General features: G+C 40.9%; 1 protein-coding gene across 1 annotated transcript in view; it reads right to left on the bottom strand.

Moving 5' to 3' along the window:
- Positions 1-1,555: 1,555 nt before the first annotated feature.
- Positions 1,556-15,831, bottom strand: part of ptgfrnb (prostaglandin F2 receptor inhibitor b) — a 74,960-nt gene continuing 60,684 nt past the window's right edge. Inside the window, exons 12-15 of the mRNA XM_085397863.1 lie at positions 6,339-6,525; positions 6,114-6,232; positions 5,937-5,987; positions 1,556-3,870 (exon numbers count right to left, since the gene is read on the bottom strand). Of these exons, the coding sequence (XP_085253989.1) occupies positions 3,758-3,870; positions 5,937-5,987; positions 6,114-6,232; positions 6,339-6,525 (470 nt within the window). The 3' untranslated portion in view covers positions 1,556-3,757. The remainder of the gene's footprint in view (positions 3,871-5,936; positions 5,988-6,113; positions 6,233-6,338; positions 6,526-15,831) is intronic.

Here is a 15,831-nt window from a genome sequence, read left to right as displayed (position 1 = left end):
GAAGGGCACAAACCTTTTGCACAGTACCATATTTATGAATTAATAGCTTGTAATGGCAAACTCACTTCTTAGATGAATATTTAATTGAATGGTGGGAAACGGGGGACTGTAACTGACAACATGGTCGATTTTCCATTTGACAGACTGTGAGTCACTGTAGTGTCGTTTACAGGTGAGCCGCTCATGCTCTGCTTTTGTCTGAGTTTCAGACACACAGAAACAACCACATTTTGCCAGTATACACCCAACACTGCATCTGATTGGCAGTGACCCAGACTTTTTCTTTTTTTGTCTAGCCAGTGACAGAAAATGTATCCAATGCCGATGTGCCAAAATCGTAGGTTTAATGGCCACTTAAGACTGCTTCCAACAAATAGCTGATCGTCCAGACTCCCAGGTTAAAATGCCATTTTTCCAGCATTAAAAACCGTTTTGGCTCCAATGGATAGTTCCCCCCCTTCGTAAACAACTTTAGTTGGGGTTAAACCTTAAAATAGTCATGATAGTCATGTCTGTGCTCATAAAGAGCTGGAGTGAAGACAAGGGTAACCTAGGTGACAGATGGAACTGACCAATACCGAAATCATCCTCATGAAGCACCACACAATAAAATGAGACGATACAGAAACAACTGTCAGAATGAATACATCTTACAAATCTGTTTATTAAAAAACATCATGAGTCATCATACTAATTGCAATAAAATGACAAAATAAAAAGACACTGGGGAGGTCTTGCAGTGATGTAATCACATGATCAGGGATGTGTACTGATGCTACTTTTCTTGTTTAGGTCTTGTTCACTGGCACAGAGTGATATTGTTTACCTGTGAATGTGTAGGTGTGTGTATGTTAATGATAGTGGAAGAAATTGTTCTGAATACTGCACCAGTATAATCATGGAGAGGATTTAAGGAACCACACTGGAAGTTTCTGAAATAACCAGCCTCCTTAAGCCAAGCCAAAACACTCACCAGTGTTTTTCTAATTCCGGGAAGATGCATGTGGAAATGATGCAGACCACTGGTTTCGGTTTCAGTTAAAAGAAAAAATGTGATATGAAAACATTAACTCAGAAACACGGTGATGGGCATCTGTTTATTGTGACTGGATAATGGCTCCGCACTGGCTGCCTGAGTTAACAGTGTTTTAGTTCTGATTAAGAGTGAATAATAGAAGTTTAGCTTTCTGGGAGCTGTGACCCGACTACAGCCTCATATTGCTCGTAAAGTTGCTTAAAACTCTCTTTAAAACACATCAAACAAAGCCTGATTCAACCCCAGCCAGTTCAGGAGAAAACCGGCTGGCACATCATGCTAAAAACCCAACAGGCCCACTTGGATCCTGCTGAGTTTGGACACAAACTTCCTCATTTTCTGTGTGTGTGGTTGCTTCAAGTATGTGTGTGTTCCCACAGCAGTCGGCACGACACACCCGTCATTGCAAGTTCATTCACTTGCGATAAAAACTCCACAGAGACTAAACAGATGTCAGCTGATGCGAGTTGGACACAGCTAACTTTGCCAGTTGGCTGATTATTGCAGATTATTGCAGGTTTCTTTTTGTTGTTGTTTATAGAAATACATTTTAGAGTTTTATCAAGCAGGTGCAAGGAAAACAGCAGGACTGTTGAAAAATCAGAACCTAAACATATCAAAGGGAAAATAATGCACGCGTTGGTTGTTGACACGTCTTGAACAACTGGAAGTTTACTGGTCTGTTTTTTAGCTACACTGTAGCTTCTTCATGGTGTGTAAAGGAACCACAAACAGCATAAAACATGGATGTAGCTGTTAGCTGTCTGTTTGGAAAAAGTGCCTTAAACCGGCATTCTATCTGAAGGCCACCAGATGGCGATAGATGTAGCTGCAAAATTGATTAATTAAAATTTAAAAATTATATTTTGTAACTTCTGGTCATGCTGTGTTTCATGGAACATTATCTGTGGAATGAACCACACGTCTCTTAGCTAATAAGTTGCCACTCCCAAGTTGTTAGCCAATAACGGTACAGGTTCACAGTTGGCCCCACCCTTCTTTGTCTCAACTATTTCTTCTTTTTTTTTTTTTTGCAATGAACACAGCAACAGTAGAAATGCTCATCTCAAGGCTTCAAAATGGGATTCCAGAAACCAGTGGATGACATCATAGTAGCTACGTCCATATTTTATATTGTTTGTGAGGAGAACTGCTATCCTAGCTAAACCAAAAGTGACATAAAATGCTTAGCAACAATATCAGAGTCTCATTTATGTTGGTTATGCAAAATGGTTGGAAATGTTAAATATAGAGGGAAGAGTAAGTTCTTTCAGAGCAAACTGCTTCACTTCTGAACAAGCTAGGCTAGCATTTCCCCTCCTTTAGCCTTTATGCTAAGCTAACCAAGCTAAGCACGTTTCCCAAGTTATTCGACTATTCCTTTTATACCCAAAGCTAAGAAACATGCACCACTTTATTGAAAACTTCAAACCACGGAAGAAACCAAGTTCCTTACGTCACCCAAACTATTTTTGTCATTTTGTTCACAGTACGAACAAACTTGAGTCTGCCATAGCGAGGTGACAGCTAGCTTTTCAAATCTAGATGTAGGAAGCTTTGATGTGATCAAAATGTAACCGTGGGGGAGAAAAAAACCAAAAAAAACAAACAAACAAACGCCTTGTGTTGCTCATGAATGACATCATACTGTTATTACAAAACAGTACATGCAACTCTTTGTCTCACATACTGTAGCACAGCACTCACACAGTGTACGAAACACACACAAGACCCGGGCAAAAATAACAGCTGGATACATTTTTGAATATTTATAAAAGAAGAGTGCTTGCTGTTGCCGCTCTGAGCAGCAGTTCAAGTGTTGATGTGGCAATACGAACCAAGCACGCCTCCATTAGTTCAAAATATTGGCACCATGTACAGTATATCTCACACACAAACACACTGCATATCTCTGTGTAAAGCTTAAAAATGTCTCATTTCTTTTAAATCTCTGAATTTTCAAAAAACTAGAGTTGAGAATAAAGGTAAATATAGTCCAGGTGTTAAGGTGGGAATACTTTGGGGTGGTAGCGCAATGCCAGAACACCTTCAGCAGATGTTTCCCATGTGACTTAAGTAGGGATATATTATGTCTTTTAACCTTGTGCAGATTCATATTAAGTAATGGCACTCCCATGAATTTTACGTGCTTCCCCAAAAAGAGATTATAGTGGGATTCACTGGTACGTTGCTTACTGGTTGCCTTGGCATCAGGATAAGTAAAAAAAAAGAAAACCTAAAAAAGCATTTAGTCAGGCCTGAGCACTTCATTTGTTATCCCTAGTGGTTATAGAGGCAGCAGATCTGTTTACTGATCCCTTATTCCCAAGTGGCAGTGATGTCTCAGAAGTCTCCTGTTCCTCGGATATTAAGCTCTGGATCCCTCAGAGCTTCTTGTACGGCGGTGGTGTCGGCAGGGCACAAATTTATCTGCATAAAATTCTCTAGAAGTGCCACAAGATTTCTTCATAGAAACAGAAGTCTGAAAGGCTATTTTTTCCCCATTGGTGAGCGTGAAAGTCCCCTGCTCCTACACTGCAGAGTTGAAAAAAACAACAGTCCTGAGCACCTTTTAAAGCACTGCGAAAATGCGTTTTAATCCCAACGCCCGTCGCCCGGGAACAACTGGGTGTCCCAGAAATCGTCTATGGGCGTGTGTCTGTTATGCGTGTGGTGCTTCCTGTGAGCGCTGCAGTGTGAGGGCGCGGGGGAAAGTGTTTGTCAGTCCATCTCCAGGTCCATGAGTTTGTTGCGTGAGCGTGGAAGGTGTGCGGTGTTGCGGCAGCAGCACTGGGCGCAAACCAGACCCAGGACCAGAGAGAAGAGGCCGACACCTGGAAAAACCAGAACAGGCACCATGTTACCGACACCAATAAAACCATTCCAATCCAACGATTCTTAATGCTACCATTTCTATCGATGCATTTATTCATGAGTACCATTTTAACTAGTAATACAATAAAAGCGAATAACTTTAGCAACCTTCTAAAAACAGTGTCTTTAATGTTTTGGCCCTGTTCAGTGGCTAATATTAGTCTTCACACACTTCAAATTTACAGAAGAATAAGGTACTTTTGGTTGCTCCTTTATTTCACAAGGTACTGACTGATTTGCTACACATTTTATACCCTTTGTAAGTCCTTCCAGACACAGACTTCCCATTTTATCCAGGATTGAGTTTGGCCATTGAACAGGGACCTTTTGCATGCAAGCTGAATGCGTTAACCACTAAACCACAGCCCTGTACAAATCTGACAAAAGAATTTCTTGGCCAGTGCTGGGAAAAGGGACCGACTTCCGGAGGTAGAGAGCACATGACAGATAGCTTTAACTCTGATTAAGGTCTCATTACTCCAATCTTCTCTTGTCTGTTTAAGGCACTGGTTCAAGCGCCTAAAAGTTGACATGCAGGGATTCCCTCGTCTCCAGCTCATGTGGCACCGAGAAGACTACGGCTACGTCAGGACTATAATCACTTCTGTGGCAAAGCTGCTGCTAGCATTGCTGCAACAATCACTAATAAAAACACAGATTTTTATGTGAAGAGCAAACACAAAAGCCCATCCTTGCTTTCCAAAATCCCCATCAGTGCTAATTAAGGCAAATTAAATTGTACTCTACTGACTATTTTGATTAAACTCTTGTCCGCAGTGCACGGACAGCGCCAGCTATCTGAAATGTGTCCTAAATAGAGACGAACACCGTCAGCAAGCGAAGTGCAGTGCAGCACAAAAGAAAACACAAAAGAGTCTGTCGGCCAGCACTTTTAGCAAGGACGCCCTCGCTGACAGCAAGCATCAGTGAGCCGAGCTTTTCTCACTTTCCAGAGACATTTTTCTGCTGCGCTTGGCTACATTTAACATTTTCTTCATGCTAAGTCAACATTTTAGTTAGCCCTCTTTCAGAATCAGACAACAACAGCTTGTCATTCAGCACTGCAACAGCAACACAACACACTTTCATAAATGTCTACACACAATCCTATACACATAACACAAGAGGACGCTTTATAGAACAGTACAGGAGAACAAGGAAACCAGAAAGCTGTGATGTACTGTTTAGGTGCACAGCTAGTCAGCTGTCAAAGTCGAAGAAATACCGAATTGCACTCAGGAGTTGGTGATTTCTGCGTTTTTCCTCGTTTTCTGGCATAAACATACAGTCACAACAGTGGTTACTCATACTCAACACAAGCAAAGTGTAGAAGTAATTCCCATGGGCTAAAAGGCCAGGCTTTAGACTGGTCTAAACATTTTTTTCTACTTTTGGCTCTCAATGATATCATAGAGAGTGGCCTTCTGTTTGCAAAGGGTAGCCAATCAGAAGAAGGTTATCTTAAAAGAAGGCCAAATGTCACTAAAACACCTTGCTTTAGAGAGGATAGATTGAGGCGCTGCACCAGGGCTCGGTATAAAATACATAAGGATTATTTTCTACTGTGAATCAAAGCTTCTCTGCTTGAGTCACAAATTAAAAAAAAAAGTTTCCAGTGCTACCCCTCAGCTTTCTAGAAGATTTAGTGACCTCCCAGGTCTTGAGATCATCTTGAGGTCAAGGTCACTGGGACTCAAACTCGTCCGAGCCTTTTAAGAGATGCATCTATGGTATCAATTTGAATATCCTACGTCGCCTCATTATCGAATCGCAAAAACTTGGGTGTCCGCGTTGCCTGTGACCTGACAACAATACCCCATCAGCCTTTTGCGGCCGAGCGGTAAAAAGTACAAGTTCACTTAGAGGACTTGGAGATAATCAGGCATTACTGTGGAAAAATGAATCCATAATTAAATCTTAAATCCCTAAAAATATGTCATCTAGATGAAAGAAAAGGATATAGACAATTAAAGATTGCCTAAAGCAAAGTCTCTGAAGTACAACAAACATATAATGACTATATTACCCAGTGAGGCTGATGCACCATATAAGAGAGGTAACTTTAGGGAGTCCCAAACTGCAGAAGGAGAGAGGAAACAAGAGAATTGGTGTTACGTATAACAAAATAACGCACATATATCATAGACTTTTATGTTTCAATGTGTTCATGTTATAACGTAACTGCGTGTCTTTTGCACCACACCTGCAAATTTGACAGCGAGGAAGACTTTGGATGATGTCAGCTCTTGAGCTTCTGTCCAGGCTCCCGTTGAGGCCGACAGGTACCAGGGAGTGACGGAGCAGAAATACTCCCCACTGTCACTGGAAACCACAGAGGACACAGGCTGTTGTGATGACGGTCATGGTGCTGTGCAAGTCTCTCAGCCAAAAAGGGATTAAACAGACAAATCATTCGTTTGCACCTCACCTGTCCTGAGTGCCAAATATGTTGAGCAGGTAGGTGTGTGTGTCTTTGCGCTCTATTGTAACGTCGCTGGATGAATTACGGTTGATTTTTCTCACAACGCCAAAGCGGTCAACGCTGGCCACCTGGACCGACGCGGGTCCGCCGCGCAGCCGGGTGAAAAACCATTTCACCTCGTACGCCAGGTCGTCTGAGAGACACACAGAAACAAATTTAAGTGAAGCTGTGATGGACTTTTAAGATGTTTAGAGTGGTGATGATTTTAACTAATAGACATCAATATATACGTTTTTTAGTATCTAAATAGTCTTGATGCATTCTCAATCATCCAAGTAAATCCCAAAAGGTTGATTCTGTTCATCTGGACGCAGCGTTTTCAGAAAAAGCCGCGTCCAGATGAACAGAATCAACCTTTTGGGATTTTAAATAGTTGAAGATACAAAATACGAACTTAAGGATAAAACCAGGTTCAAAGATCTTCATTTTCTGGCATATTAGATCCAAAAGTTCTGTGCATTAGATTCAACCCCCCCGCCTGTGTGTAAATATATTCAAAATACAGACAGAAGAAAATATACAAATTAGATATTAACTAATCATTCATACATATATTAGGAATGTGCAGTGCAGTGTAGTTTCTGACATTCAGTAACTGCACTATTAGCTAAGTGTTGAACCTCTGAACACCTTTAAAACCATTTTTTTAAACCTATGCTGAAATTTGTGTAACTCGTTTGGTCTGTTTAGATGGGACACAGCTGGACTGCCAAACAAGGCTAAACCCACTATGGACACACTTTGTACAACCTGAACACAGATCAGTATTATACAGGTTTTCTTTGGTGGTAATGTTTCAGTGAGTACTTCCATTCAATACAAAACTGAGCGTTTATTTAACAATATCCGCACGTCGTGTTAACGTGCTTATACCAACCAATCCCATCGTCTCTCAAATACCTTCAACCTGAACCTTACAAACTACAAAAGAAAGCTCAAAGGCAAAATACTGTATGTGTCAGTTAATAAAGAACATTAGAAGTGCCATTAAAAGATAGCGTTACTGCAGCGATGTGACATATTTGAAGCCAGTAAGAGATCAAGCGCAAACCAACGAGCTGTTTAGGAGAACAAAGTCGCTTTATTTGACAGAAGAGTCAGAGAAGGCACGGCAGCTGAAGTGTGTGTTACTGCCGCTGATCATGACACCCCAGCTCAGTTTTAAGTATTTCTTTAAGCCTTTAAGTCACTAACACTGGCTAACATAGACCTTAACCAGCCTAACACTTACAGAGAAGCGCTACTGTACCGACTTCATTGTAGAAACTGAGTGTTTTCTGAGGTCCAGCACAGCCCTAATTTCACTACGATAACAAACAGAAGAGAGGAGGAAATCTAGAAAGCAGAATAAATCCATTATCACCACATTATAAACGCCGGCGTTCCTTTTCCCACATTAAGATAAAAAGACAGGGAGACGGACACGCATCATAAAAGGGCGACAGCGATGACAAAAGAAATAAAAACGGGGACGAGAGTTTGATAGAATTCGTGATAATAGATGCAATCTTTGGAAAAGGGGGCGAGCGAGCTAATTATTTCAGAGAGAGCGAGAGAGAGAGGGAGAGGGGGAGAGAAGGGGAGAGAGAGCGAGCGTGAGAGACAGAAGCACAAACTAGTCATTAGTCTGTCAGAGAGAGAGAGAGAGCGAGCGAGACTATTAGCACTCTACCTCCCACACACACACACACACACACACACACACACACACACACACACACTGAAGCACAATAAAAACCCCATGGAGTCTTAGTCATCCTCTGTCATTTAGGAGACAAATAGAGGATACAGATGAAAAAATAAAAGGAACATTTGCAGGGTAAAAAAAGAAAAAAGAAAGAATAAGATAAATGATGATGAAAAACAATTATGAAAAAAGAGTGAAAGAAACAGACATGGGGAGGAAGAAAGAGGTGGGGAGAATGGATGCAGCGAATATAATGAAGAGAAGGAAAAAAACTGAGAAGAGGAGTGAACTCAGCCAGAGCAGAGAAATGAATCACATCTCAATTTCTCTCTCCCTCTCTTCCCTAATGGCTTTAATATTCAAGTGCTACATCATTAAAAATCAGTAGTAGCGTGAGCAGCAGCGGCGATAGTAATAACACCGACCTTGGTATCAAGTTTAGCACCCCCAGGTCTCAATATTGGTCATCACCTGAAAACTGTTTGCCCTCCTGTGTGTGACACTAGGCTGAAATTTCATTAAGTTTTGCTGTAGATAGTCAAGGTTTTGTGTGACTGAACGCCACACCAGAAGATGACCAGAGGGCCCCCCAAAAAGTACAGTATGTACAGTACAGCAAGACCAGAACATTTCAAAAATAATCTCGATTTAGCAGGAAATCTCATCACCCCTTCCAATATCACACCATAAACCACTTTTTGAAATTAACCTCCTATTTTGGGTTATTTAGACCAAAATACTCAATTTGGTCTGATATCCACTTACGAGGACATTATACTGCTACTGTTCTATCAAAATTTTAAACGGATATCCTCATATGTGGCTCTGATTTTTCATAAAAACAAAAATAAGGTTAAAAAAAAATCTGGTAATTCTTTGTTTTTACATTTATCGGGCCCCAATGTGCCTAAATATCAAAGAGAAATTAAAAATGCATGCCGTGGAAGAGTTCGGGTCTTAGGAGGTTAAAGCAGCATTCAAAGACGAGCCCTAAAGCGTGTACCTTTTTCTTTTGAAGTTTTAGCTCCACTGACGGCAAAATGTCACCTTATCCCACACGTAGTCAGACTGATGTAAAGTTTTTGAGGCAAATGCTGCCGTTTATATTTTCATTAAAACATTTCTGACCATGTTCTGAAGAGTGGTCTGTGCGGAAGAGACTAAAACCTGGATTCTTACTAATAACCATCATCCCAGGAGCGGATGTCCTGCAAACTCCCATCAAGGTCAGACAGGGCAATGCACAGGGAAACATCTCAGACTCTCAGTATGTTAAATGGCAAAGTTGTTGACGATACAATTAGAAGAAAGCTGAAAAAGTATGTGTTTGCTAAAATGTAACAAAGCGTAGCAACCTACGGAAACCATTCTTTAGATAGAAAAGTGGAGATGCTTGGACATAATTCACAAACACCTCATACCAACTGCCGGGCACGGTGGTGGAGGCGCGATGGTTTGAGCTTGTTCTGCAGCCACAGGGCCTGCACGCCCTGCAGTCATTGTGTCGACCATGATTTCCTCTATATATCAAAGTAGTCTACAATCAAATGTGAGGCCACCTGTCTGACAACTAAAGCTTGGCTTAAACTGATCGTGCAGCAGGTAAATGATCCCAAGTCCAGCAACAAATCTACAACAGAATGGCTGAAAAAGTGCAGATCTGAACCCGATTACATGCTGTAATCTTTTAAAGCGGAGTGGATCAAAACTCCTTCACCATGATGTGACTGACAAAGTCACACAGGAAATAAACACTTCATGCTATTGCTGCTAAAGGTGGTTCTACAAACTACTGAATAATGAGGGGCTGGTTCTGTATTAAGGCTTAATTCTTATTAAATAAATAATAAAGTATAATATGTCATATGTTGTTGTTCATCTGAAGGTGAATTAACCTCATTTCACAGTCCGATTTATAAAACCTTAAAACCTGACAATGTGTACTTTCTTTTTAGCATGATTGTATCCGATCGTCCGATGGTCCAATTTAGAAATATTTTTAAGTGTAAGCTGCTTTTATTTGTCAAAACTATATTGATTTATCAACATAAACCCAATAAAAATTACCATTTGTAAGCGCGTGTTTTTACGCACCGCTGTACAGCTTGATGAGTATCATCATTTTTCTGCCTCCATATTCTCTGGATTTATTCTGCTTTTATGAACTTACAAATTCTACTTTAAACCTTCTTGAATGGTAACGCAACCACACTAAACATGCAGATTTTATTCATGAGAATTTAAATTTAATGCTGAAATAACAACAGCAGAACTTCAGCAAACTGCACTTTTATTCTGAGGTGCTGCTTTTCCAAGAGCACAAGATTAGAAGTCGCAGCGCGCTTCCTCCCCGGCCGTCCTCTCTCCAAAGTCTAAATCAATCACTTCCTGTTAGTGGAGAAGTGGACACACTGGACACTAGGATGTAATTTTGGCAAATCAACTCTACTGCTTCTCATTTAGAGGAGAGGAGCCGCTTTTGTCGTGTGCAGAGCCTGATTTCAGTGGAGTTAGCCACATTTGTACTGGTTAAATTATCGTTATTGTGTAATATGCAGTTGTTTTATGTAAACAATGTACAATAATGTGCAAATCATTTCTTTTCAACTTTCAATTATCAGAAGAATCTTTGATATCAAGGTAAAGAAATCAGTTAAGATTTGGTCATTTTTAAAGAGTTAATGCGACGCTCACATAAAGTCATAAAGCTTCCCTTCACACTGTTAAATCTGACTCAATTGATGGCGGTGATGATGAAGATGCACTGAGACAGCCTAGAGGGAGGGCACTGATATTTTTGCACAAAGACAAGTAGCCGAGCGCTCCATCCAACCAAAGAGGAGGAAACAGGAGGTGACACCGCGGGTCGACTGACCTCACACACATCAGACACACACACACACACACACACACACACACACACACCCTCCAGACTCACTGACCAGAATCGACCGAAGACTTCAAAGTTCTGACATGGAGACAGGGCCGAGTTACCCTGTAACATCCTCAAGAAAGCTACGTCTCCTCAAAGCTGCTACAGCGCAGATAAAAAATGCCAAAATTAAGGCTAAAATTATAATGTGACAATCTGGTCTGCTTGACTGTGAGAACTGGCTGCTGGTCCGTGTGTTTGTGATCTAGGATGGAGAAAAAAAAAAATTGTGCTGGTGTTTAACAGGATAAATGATTAATCAAGAAAATAATCAAGTCCTTCCTCACTTCTGCCTCTCCTAGTAAAAAAAGTTAATGACAAAGAGTTACAGCTAATCAAACTTTAAAGACAAGATCACATTTCTTCAAGTTTATTCCAGGACACTTCAGGATGGTCGTACCCGTTTTGCCCCGATAAAACTTTCACCACTAACAGAAGGGTTGTAAGTATTTACGAACAATCACCACCATCACATTAAGTGTTTCAAGCTGTTTTCCCCTCTCAAACCTAATGTACCTCGAGGCTTGCCTAAAAGTAAGCCAATACTCCTCTGAGACTCTGGAGCACAGGCGCGGTGAAATACACCGAGGCCTGCTCCTCCAAACCTGATCCCCACCAGCACACGCTTCAGTCAAAGAAAAACATGGAAAGAGTTCCTGTGCAAGATGAATGATGAGTATGATATGAATGATGGTCTCCTGGGCGGTGGACTCAAAGTGACCTGAAGAATCACGCCCTGCGCACAGAACTGGTTTAAATGAAGGAAAAGGAGGAGTGAAAGAAAAGTTCAAATTAAGTTTTCTAGTTGTTTAGAGAAAAAAAAAGTGGTCACTCATAATTTATAGAACAGAGGACCCATCATGCTATTTACTGTATAAATAGTGTTAGAGGCGGCGGACTCATCAGACACCTCTAAATGACTAGTTTCGAGCACTTTTCTCTAGTCTTGGATCTTTATGATGTCATCAAATGAGCTATAATAATCTCAGGCACAGGCATATTTCATACAGAGACTTCAGCTTAAAGAGATTAAGAAGGTTTATTTTGCTGTTCCTTTTATTTCATTATATCCTGCTACAATGGTAGGTGCTCCTATTAGAAATGTGTGGTTGGTTTTTTTAAATGTATCATTATTACTGCATGTCAGATACACCAACTTTTAGTTTAACTTTTCAAAAGTGGTAGAATTTGGTTGGGTTACCATTTGATTGCTAATGTTTGTGTAAATCGTGCCATTGTATTGATAAATCCCAGAAAGAAAGACTGCACACCCCAAGCAGCCACCTTGGTAATGGTATCTGGAAACTCCTATCTAAACACAACCACATAAAAACTACGAAGCATGGAGCCACCAGACAACTCTGATAACCAGAACACTGGTGACGCTGTAGCTCATCCAGCCCACGATCCACCGCAGTTCACAGGTTATTATAATGTGTGAAGCACAGAAAAAAAGGTGAGAAGTTTCCCTGTCACTGGTTTGGCTGTTTTGCATAAACTAATGAGAATTAAAATCCACAGAGAATGACAAATATGACCTTGACCACAATATAATCAAAATCCATTAGGTGATCCTTGCATTTCAATAAAAGCTGACCAACACTCCAGGAAGAGTAGTTATTCTTGTGAACAATGGACAGACAGGATGACAGACGCCTCCCTATAGCGTGACCACGTCAATCCTTTGACCGGATGATCTAAAAAGCTCAGAAACAGCCTGGGGACTTTAAAACAACCCCACCGCCTCAGCAAGTTCATACTCGCACTAGACATGTGCAAACACGATAATATAAGTTAACCCTTTAAGACCTACCATAGAACCAAGTCCGCCAGAGCTCATATTATATTTTTACATGCTGTGGAGCCATTTTTGGGAGCATTTCAAGTTGCTATACATCAATACAACCATTATAGCCCAAATTTTAATAATATGTCTGCATTAAGTGCAATAAACTACAAAAAAATTGAAAATCGTTTTTGTTTTTTTAACATATATTTCTAGTTAGAGAAATTTAAGAGGCTTATCCCTCAAAACTGTAAATACAAAAAAGTTGCACAAAATAGTTTCCCACCACAGGAAATTTATTTTGAGTGTTTTCATAGTTTTATTTTTGAAATACACCAATTTTTATATACTGCAGGAAAAATGAAAATAAATATTATACTGCAAATTTGCACAAAAACAGCATATGCATCAAAATAAACTATTTCCAGTGCAATATGACTTCTAAGCATCCCAGAAACGTGTTTCTGGAATATTATGTTTTTGTTGGTGCAAGTGCTTTTTATGCAGTTTTTGCAAAGCTATATGTGGAAGGAAACTGTGACCGAGGACAAGCTGATGGCATCAGATGTAAGTACAACTCCTCCGGTTTCATATGCAAAAAAAATTATTGTGCTAGCTTACGTGGTTGCAGTGCTACCGGGATTTAAAAATAGTTACGCAAAATGGAGCGTGCTGCTCTGACCGGCTTTAAAGGGTTAATTACCAACTCAACTCAAAGTGCTGATACATTTGACGTGTCTGTGTCAACCCAACAGAGCACTAAACAAATGCCATGATAGTCCACGATATAGCTTCAGTCACCCATTAAAGATTACATTTGCTTCATCTTTACTATGATATCATGTCTGCCTGTCGTGCAGCTCTGCTGTACCTGCGGACCAGGGAAACAGCTCAGGTTTGACTCTTTGGGCACAGTGACTGAGACAGCGACCATGGGTTTCTATTCTTTGAGTGCCACCTTTCTCTGGTATGTCCTGGTTATATGTTCAACAAAGTGATTCCATTCAATGTTACATTAATTTGTTGGCCAAACACACTTTTCCTGAATACCTGCGAGAGAAAAAAAAAAAAAAAAAAAAAAAGAGTAAAAATAGCACATTTCGGTATGTGAAAAGATTTTTAAAAAGACGTTAATCCACTGCATAATGACTACAGCTACACTCTTATATAATGACATCATTTAAAAAGTGGCTAGCTGACAGTCAGAAGATAGGCATTTCTCTGACGCTGTGATGGCACCAGGTTACAGTCTGACATTGCCGTGAGTGATCAAAGACGCGCTTTGCATAATTCTGATGCATGAACTCCGGTTGCTTGTTTCAGCGACGACACCGCTACTCGAGGAACGGAGCTATAATTAGAAAGCCTCCGCTTTCTCAGTTAGCCTCCTTCCTTTATTTCTTTGTTCTTGATGGTGGAGCGGACGGAGAACGAGGGGAAGGAAGGAGGGAAGGAGGTAGGAAGAGAGGGGATTTAAAATACTTAGTGACTGAGAAGATTATTTTGTTTATTACACAGCCATAAATAAACGGCAGAAAAAGGCACTCGGAAATGTGAACGCATCTCAAGCTGTGCCTTTGGAGAGGACGCGGTATCACCAGAGAGAGGCCTCCACCCGCCCCCTCCTCACGAGAGGGGCTCTAGGAGTAACTGATCCCCCACTAGCAGGGTGACGCACAACCTCTTGCCCACAGCTGTTCCTCCTCTGAATCTAGACCGCTGTCCAGACCTTCCTACCCCTCTTTTATGAACTCGTGAACTCTCTCAACAGTTACTTGACAAGCTTTAAACACTGCCTTTAAGCTTCCTGTGTACTACAAACAGAGCCAGCAGAAGAAACAGGGGAAAAAAAGAAGAAGAAGTGTGGATGTGCTGCTACATAAGCACGTGCACACAACTATTTCCATAATTTCACTGCATGTAAGCACGGCATCAAAAAAAAAAGAAGAAAAAAAGAAAGCCGCTCTAAGGGTGATCTAACAGACTGTAAAATAAGCTAGTTTGTGTTTTTAATAAACAAAGATTTGGTCAAACTGTTTGCAATTAGGTAATGATCATCTGCAGGAAAAAAGCAGTAAGTGGCCCACGATGTATCATCTCAAAAGGGCTGCACAAAAGACGCTTAAAAAAAACGAAAAGCAAAAAGTAAAGTCTTTCTGGATTGTCAAACAGAATTTCAGCATCTCCCTTATGTCCTCGTGTTTCTTTCTTCACACAACTACTTCAATCACGTTTCATGTACAGAAGGAGGGAAAAAGCCTTTGAGTCGAGCTGGGCCTGAAGTGTGTGGCGTTATCTCCATTTGTACAGTTGCACTGAGACACAGTGAGACGCAGCCTATGACGGCCGGCTTCTTGTGCCAGGTAGTCTGCTTTCAGACGTGGTCAGACGATCTGGCTTATTTCAGGCGTACTGAACTCTTAACCCTTTACTGGGCTTCCTGTGAAGCTGGCAGCAAAGCTCTGTGGTGTCTCTGCGTCATCTTAAGAATTGCAAAGGGATTAGAAACAAACTGTCTGATACCATTGCCATCTGGTTTGAGGACACTGTCCTACCTCAAAAGGAAAAAAAACAAAACAAATGGACATCTGGGTGACCGGGTGAATAAGCGCAAGTAAAACATGAGTTAAAGCCATGGACTGTAAAAGGGTATATTTGAACCCAAACCATGATCTATTATCGCAGCAGGCTGCTGCAGTTGTTCGTAGTTTGCATTGAAGATGTGAACCACAGATGGAAACATGTGAGTCTTTTCTAACATGTTGCTTATTGCTAAGGCAAATTACTGCTAGGCGAGTAGATGCAAGTGTTTGCAAGCAAGTAGGTATTTTCCATGCAAACTATGGGAAGCAGTGGCAACCTGCTAGTAACCAAAGTACTCACAAGTAGGTTTTAAATGCAATACCCACTTTGTGACTGACAGCTAGCAACCTCCAGCTACTACCTGTCAGCTGGTTGGGGAGTACACATTTTTCCACAACGACCAGAGGATGCAATGGCGATCATTGATCGTTTTCTTGGCCTGTTTAAATGA

Source organism: Rhamphochromis longiceps, linkage group LG23 (genome assembly GCF_057381845.1).
Source record: "Rhamphochromis longiceps isolate RC_006_pf linkage group LG23, R_longiceps_female_GT1.1, whole genome shotgun sequence".
Lineage (NCBI taxonomy): Eukaryota > Metazoa > Chordata > Actinopteri > Cichliformes > Cichlidae > Rhamphochromis > Rhamphochromis longiceps.
Note: the sequence above shows the minus strand (reverse complement) of the source record. Positions and strands in the feature narration are given on the sequence as shown.